Source organism: Gavialis gangeticus, unplaced genomic scaffold, assembly GCF_001723915.1.
Source record: "Gavialis gangeticus isolate Ggan-Ray unplaced genomic scaffold, GavGan_comp1, whole genome shotgun sequence".
NCBI classification, from domain to species: domain Eukaryota; kingdom Metazoa; phylum Chordata; order Crocodylia; family Gavialidae; genus Gavialis; species Gavialis gangeticus.
Window position 1 is genome coordinate 46082603 of NW_017729000.1, and position 6822 is coordinate 46089424.

The window sequence follows — 6822 nt, forward strand, 5'->3', positions numbered from 1 at the left end:
AACACTGGTCAGGCCACAGCTGGAGTACTGTGTCCAGTTCTGTGCATCCCACTTCAGGAGGGATGTGGACAACATTGAGAGGGTCCAGAGGAGGGCCACCAGCATGATCAGGGGGCAGCAGGGCAGACCCTACAATGAGAGACTGCGGGACCTGAACCTGTTCAGCCTTCACAAGAGAAGGCTGAGGGGGGACCTGGTGACAGTCTGTAAACTCACTAGGGGGGACCAGAAGGGTTTGGGAGAGACCTTGTTTCCCCTAGCGCCCCCTGGCATAACAAGGAATAACGGAGGAGACAGGGGTTTTGGAGACAGGCAGAGGGAAGGGGATAATGTTCAGTTCAAAACAAAAAACACCCTTTTCCCTATCTCCATCCCTGCTGAAGGGCTATGACAAAGGGCTTGGGCAAGAGCCCAATGAAAGGTACTGAAAGACCAACCAGGGAGTTGTGAGATTGTGTATGATGTTGGATAAGTAGAGTGGGGTCTTATTCTGCTTCTGACCATAAATTGTTGCCTTGCCTCCACTACAGATTATAGTTGAGGACCTCTCCCAGGACTGTTTCTGGACCAAAGCCAAGGAAGAGCGATTTGAGAATGAAGACCTCTTTGCTAAGCTGACAGTGATGTTTTCTGCTCAAACGAAGTGTGAGTGCTATACTCAGTGCCCCTCCCCCCCGTTTCCTTAGCCAGTTCAGATGAGTAAGAAGATAGTGGGAATACTTTGGGAGGATACCAAACTTTCTTTAGAAGGAGTGCTATTGGTGCTAGTTACTGGGAAGCTATTTACCTTGTAGTGGTGAGGAAGGTGGGCCCAGAAGAGGAGGGTATGTAATATGCAGTGGATTTAGCACTTTCATAGACCTGCTTCTTTATGGTGACACTGAGATCTTTTCCTATGGATCCTAAGCATTGTGCCGGGCCTGAGACTATGGGGATAGTGGGGGCAAGATTTGGTCATTTAATATTACAGTATTGTTTGTTCATTTTGAATTTCCTTTCCCTTTTGCATCCTGACCTCATTTCTGCTTTCTCTTCAATGGATTTCTCTGACCACTACCTGCAGCCTCGAAGGGTGAGTAGCATCAGTCTGAGACTGCTCAAGGCAGCTTCTGGCATCTGAAAAGCATTTTTTCTGAGGAGTGAAAGTAATTACTATTCTGTAAAAAAAGGAATTTCAGGCAAGTGTGACTAGGCTTAGAGAAGGGGATCTCTGGGGAGCATCCCAGAGGTGGTTAAGTCTCATTAATAAGCCTGTTTCCTGTTGCTGTTTGGTAAGTGTGTGATTTACCTGTTGAATGCAGCTGAATTCACCTACTTAAATTTATGTTAGGCCCCTCCATGAGCCCCAGGCTTCTTTCCTTTTTGTTCCTTTGTTTTAGAGCAGTTGAAAATAGGATATGCAAATGTTGCTCATCACTGTTCATAGGTGATTTTCTAATGTGTTGTAGCTCTCACCCCATCATTATATGGGTGCAGCAGTTCCCACAGCATTATTTTATTTCTCTTTTTAGATGTTGTGTTTATCTCTGCCCAGGTTTTCCCTTTCTGTACTGAAAGGGTTATTGTTCCCTCAGCTCCAGCTCTTGGTCTGTTCTGAATCTTTACTTCCTTCTATACTTCCCCAGGTAACACTTTGTCTTAGGAGGGTACAGTTTTGTACTCCCAAATGCATACAAATACAAAGGTTCCTTCTCTGTCAGGGAAACCTTACCATTCTTCTTCCTATTTTGGGCCTCCTGCCTTGGCTGGCATGTTAATTTTTCAATAAAATTGTAAGATAGGGGTACCTAGCTGTGTCCTAGTAGATGAAGGCCCCTGCTTGTAATCTGACATGGTGGCTTGTAAGTGCTCATCACATTGCAGACTATCATGGTAATCTGTCTCCTCAGCTTCGTTTTATTTAGGTGTTCATCTCAACCCCTTATAAGTGAAACTAGTTACAGTTCAGCTTCAAACCCCTCATCCTTTTTTCCTACACGAGAATTAGCATATTTATAGATAGTATAATTTTTCCTCTTTAGCTGATCTGTTTGTCTTGAGCTGCACTTTAATTTGTTTCAGTAAGAAGCTTGACAGGCTGCCAGGTGCCTCTGGCATCTTTCTGGAAGTGACTCGCACATTAGCATAACAGGAATGTTCTTACAGTGCTGCAGTGAAACCCTCTCCAACCTCCCTCACTGTTTGCAGATGATCTGGCTAGGTTTAGGATTCTGTTTACTGCTGAGATACCACTGCTGGTCCCCAACCCCAGTGGTGCCTTAGCAGCTTTCACAGCTGCTCTTGGGAGGGCAGCTAGGTAGCCATGTTTGCTGATGAGTGACATTGCACTGATTTGGAGTAAATACCAACTAAAAAAAATGAGAGTTCTATTAGGTGTCCTGGTCAGATTGATGGCATAGATAAAGGAATTATCTTTTCTATCACTTAAGCATTTCTAATGCCCTTGGGCAGGATATGGCTCACCTAGATAGATAACGTATAAACCTTCCAACCCTTTTGGATATCATTTCATAATCATTTTAAGGAAGTATGGGCTGGATGAAGGGTGTATAGGCTGGATGAATGGACTGTAAGGTGGATAGAAAACTGACTGGAGCATCAGGGTCACTGAGTAGTAACCAAAGTCTCGATGTCTAGTTAGCAGCCAGTATCAAGTGGAGTGCCCCAGGGATCAGTTGTGGGGCTGGTTTTGTTCAATGTCTTCATCAGTGACCTGGAAGATGGCATAGAGTGCACCCTCAGCAACTTTGCAGATGACACCAAACAGGGGATTAGTAGATACACTGGAGGGTAGGGCTAGGATTCAGAGTGACTTAGACAAATTGCAGTATTGGACCAAAAGGCACCTCATGAGGCTCAGCAAGGACAAGTGCAAAGTCCTGCACTTAGGACAGAACAATCCCATGCACTAGTATGGGTTGGGGGCTGACTGACTGCAGAAAAGGACCTGGGGGGTTACAGTGGACGATATGCTGGATACGAGTCAGCAGCGTGCCCTAGTTGCCAAGAAGACTAATGATATACTGGGCTGCATTGGTAGGTGTGTTGCCAGTAGGTCAATGGAAGTGATATTTCCCCTCTATTCAGCACTGGTGAAGTGACTTCTGGAGTACTGTGTTCAGTTTGGAGGCCCTCACTACAAAAAGGATGTGGACAAATTAAAGAGAGTCAAGCAGAGGGTGACAAAAATGGTGAGGAGGCTGGGGGACATAACTTATGAGGAAAGACTGTGGGAGCTGGGCTTATTTAGTCTAGAGAAGAGGAGACTTAATAGCAGTCTTCAACTACCTGAAAGGGGAGTTTGAAAGAGAATGGAGCCAGGCTATTCTTAGTAGTGGCAGATACCAGAACAAGGAGCAACAGTTTCAAGTTGCAAGGGAAGTTTAGGTTAGATATGAGGAAGAATTGTCTCACTAGGGGGGTAGTAAAACACTGGAACAGGTTATCCAGAGAAGTGGTGGAAGCTTAATCCTTGGGAGTTTTCAGAACCTGGCTTGACAAAGCGTTGCCTGGGATGATCTGTTTGGGGCTGGTCCTGCTCTGAGCAGGAGGTTGGACTAGATGATTTCCTGAGGTCCTTTCCAATCCTAACTTTCTATGATTCTGTCAGAGGAAGGGGTGTCACCACTATGTGGGGATAATAGCAGGGGGTTGTATAGAGCAGTGTTTCTCAACCTTTTTTGTACCGTGACCCATTTGCAAACACCAGTGTCCAGTCAGGATTTTCCCTGGGATAAAAGTTAGGCTAATTGGCGTATAGTTGCCTGGGTCCTCTCTCCTTCCCTTCTTGAAGATGGGCACAACATTGGCTCTCTTCCAGTCTTCAAGAACCTTCCTTGAGCTCCATGAGCTTTGAAAGGGTTTCGCCAGAGGTCCCACGGTGACTTTGGCCAACTCCTTCAGCGCTCTCAGATGTTCATCGAGTCCTGCTGACTTATACATGTCTAACTTTTCTAACTTATCACGCACCAGCTCAATGTCAACAGTAGGAAGGCGGTCATTCCCACCATGCCCATTTTGAACCTTATCTAGTATGATTTTCCCTTTAGTCCAGTGAAATACCAAATCAAAGTAGTCATTCAGGAGTTTGGTTTTCTCCTGACTGTCAATAACCAGCTGTCCTGCGTTCTTAAGCAGTGGCCCCACACTTCCATTTGTTTACCTCCTGTTCCCTATATGCCTAAAGAAGGACTTCTTATTGTCCTTGATTTCTGTTGCTAGTTTAAACTCTTCAACTTGGACAGTGTCATATGTGCAGTGGTTACTGAAAGGGCAGGTTGTATAGTAATAATGGAAACCCTGTGTAGGGTCGAGCTGCGTTTCTCATTAGTATGGCAGGGGTTGAAAATGATTCAGGCTCAAATGCATGCTACTTAGCAGTGGATTAAAGTGGTGAAAAGAGGTTTGAAGGCTTGGGTTCCCTCTCAAAGGCATTTAGCACTCAAGGATTTCTGCTCTCTTTTGGAAGGGTAGGGAGCTAGATAAATAGCTCTCTAAGTTGTTTGTTTCCAATGTTGGTGATCCTTGTATCACTCTGGGCTATGCACACATCTGTGGTCTTTCCAGTTAGAAGTTTGATCCATCCATAAGAAATGCTGAGAGTTAACAGTGATCCATTGGTACAAAGGTTCCTGGGAAACCACAGGTCTATGTGACATCCTTTGCTTGTAAAGTTGGGGAGCTTGTTCTCTGGGGAAAGGGAAACAAGCTGGCTGAGGTTGATATTTTTAGTAAACTGTACATGGAGAAGTTATTACTTTCCATTGTTCTTGTGGAAGTGAATCAGTGCTGTAGCATCTCTCTTGAGCGTTAAAATTTCCTGAAGAAGTACCTCAAATGCTCAGTTCCAATTTGGTATAACTAGGGCAGCCTTTAATTTTTTACTGGCTTTCAATTAAAATTACACAGCTGTACTTAGGTTTGTTTAATGGATTTGGCTGTGCATTGAGCCCTGCTTTCAGAAAGATGCAAGCTGCACTTGGCCATCTCCTGCCTTCACCACATTCTTGCCTGTGAAATATTTAAATTCACACCTTTTTAGTTGCTGCTCTTTTCTTTCAAATCTTAATCATTTTTATCCCAAGGGTAAAGAAGAATCCCTTCTCTGTCTGAGAAATGAGAGTTGGAATGCACTGTCAGCAGAGTGGCTCTGCCCTTCTTTCCCCTTTCTTCACTTTTTTCCATGCTCCAATGTTGATTTTTCTTTCAATTAGTCAAGTAGCCAATGGCAGTTCAATTATTTATATGGTGAGGGTCTGGTTTTCTCTCTCCCTGAGAAGTGAGTGGCTTAGTATTAAGAGCAGTGTCTGAGAGAGGCAACCAAAGCACTTGTAACCTATTTACATTTGCCTTCCTTTTCCAGAGTCTCTGTTGGAATATCAACATACTATTAATAAAAAAGTGTGTTGCAGTCAAAAGCAGGATTCGAACCTAGTGCAGTTAAGGATTGACACGACACCTTGTTTAATTAATGACAGAAAGGCTTTAATAATCATGCCACAAACAAGCTAGTAAACTAAATGACAGAGACTCCTTCCCAATATTCAGTAAATGAGCTATCATAAAAGTCCTAGTATATGTTAGCTGCAATAGTGTCTCTCACCAAAGCAGGAAGAAAGCAATTTTAGTCTTTGCTGCCTTCACTGGCAGGCATCCTTCCTGGAGAGTGATCAGCTGGGCTCAGGTTACAATGTTGCAGTGATTTCTTGCTCTCCTGGAGTGCATCTTGCCAGAAACTATTTCATTCTTATGCTCTTCAGCTGTATAGCTTCAAAGCATTCCTCCTTCATAGTTGGTCAATTTAAAGTCTGAACAAAGCAGATGGTGAGGGACCATCATCTTACAATTGCTAACTGTTTGGATCTTGTTTTCGGTTGTCTAGTTGTGAAACTTGTTTTTGCAAGCTTTAGATCAGTCCAGAGCTTATACTTAAATCAAATGGGACGGCTCTTGATTTGAATGCCTGTTCCGAGAAATATGCCTCAAGCAAGGGAGGATGTGTCAACAGGGAGGATAGTCACCTAGGGATATACAGTTATTTATTACTGGTTTAGCATAATAAGACATTAGGTACATTTGCAACCAGCACAGGAGATTAAATCAATTGGGATTGCTTCATTTTGCAAGGTTCCCAGTCATGATCTTGCACTGTTATTTTAATTTGGTCATTTAAATTTCATGTGTAGGCCCAGCCAAGCTTTCATGGTCATCAAAGTGATTATATGTTGAGTATCCATGGGCTGCCATTTAAGCACTTAGTCTGTGAACTTCCCAATCCACTTACTAAATCCATCCTTTATTTCTGCAATTTCCCTGTTTTGTTTGGCAAGATGTGCTGCACTTGTGCTTGGTACACCTAAGATCAGAGAAGCTTGCTGAGAAGTTAGCATGGTATATACTATGTCTGCTCATACTATTAATTGCCTGTGGGCTGCATCTCCCCTCATCCTTTTTGTACTATAGCAGGCCATTGTTGGTACTCTCTTCTCAATTTTGCTGAGTGTACTATGCAAAGTGTCTGTCTGATTACTATGTAATATTTATGGAGCTAAAAGCAAATAGAAGGGAAGGAAGGGATTCTGTGCTCGTACAAAAGCAAGTTCAACTTATTGGAGACTCCCAGCCTGTGAAAATGTAATGAACTTGAAATATGAGCTTGGTCACAAAAGATCAGTTGCTCTCTGAGCTGATTCCAAAATTAACTGAAACCCAACTGGATGTTAGGTACAGCAATATAGACTCTAGAGTAGGTTTCACACGTCCCTCTGCACCCAGGAATATAGCTCAGTGGTCTGTTTCTGCAGGAAACAGAAACATCTTCTC

At 43.5% G+C, this 6822-nt stretch overlaps 1 protein-coding gene across 1 annotated transcript in view; it reads left to right on the forward strand.

Moving 5' to 3' along the window:
- The window catches only part of DIAPH1 (diaphanous related formin 1), a 196575-nt gene that overhangs the window by 99231 nt on the left and 90522 nt on the right, over nt 1-6822 (forward strand). The window contains 2 exon segments of the mRNA XM_019506582.1: nt 531-645; nt 1064-1072. Coding sequence (XP_019362127.1) covers nt 531-645; nt 1064-1072 — 124 coding nt within the window.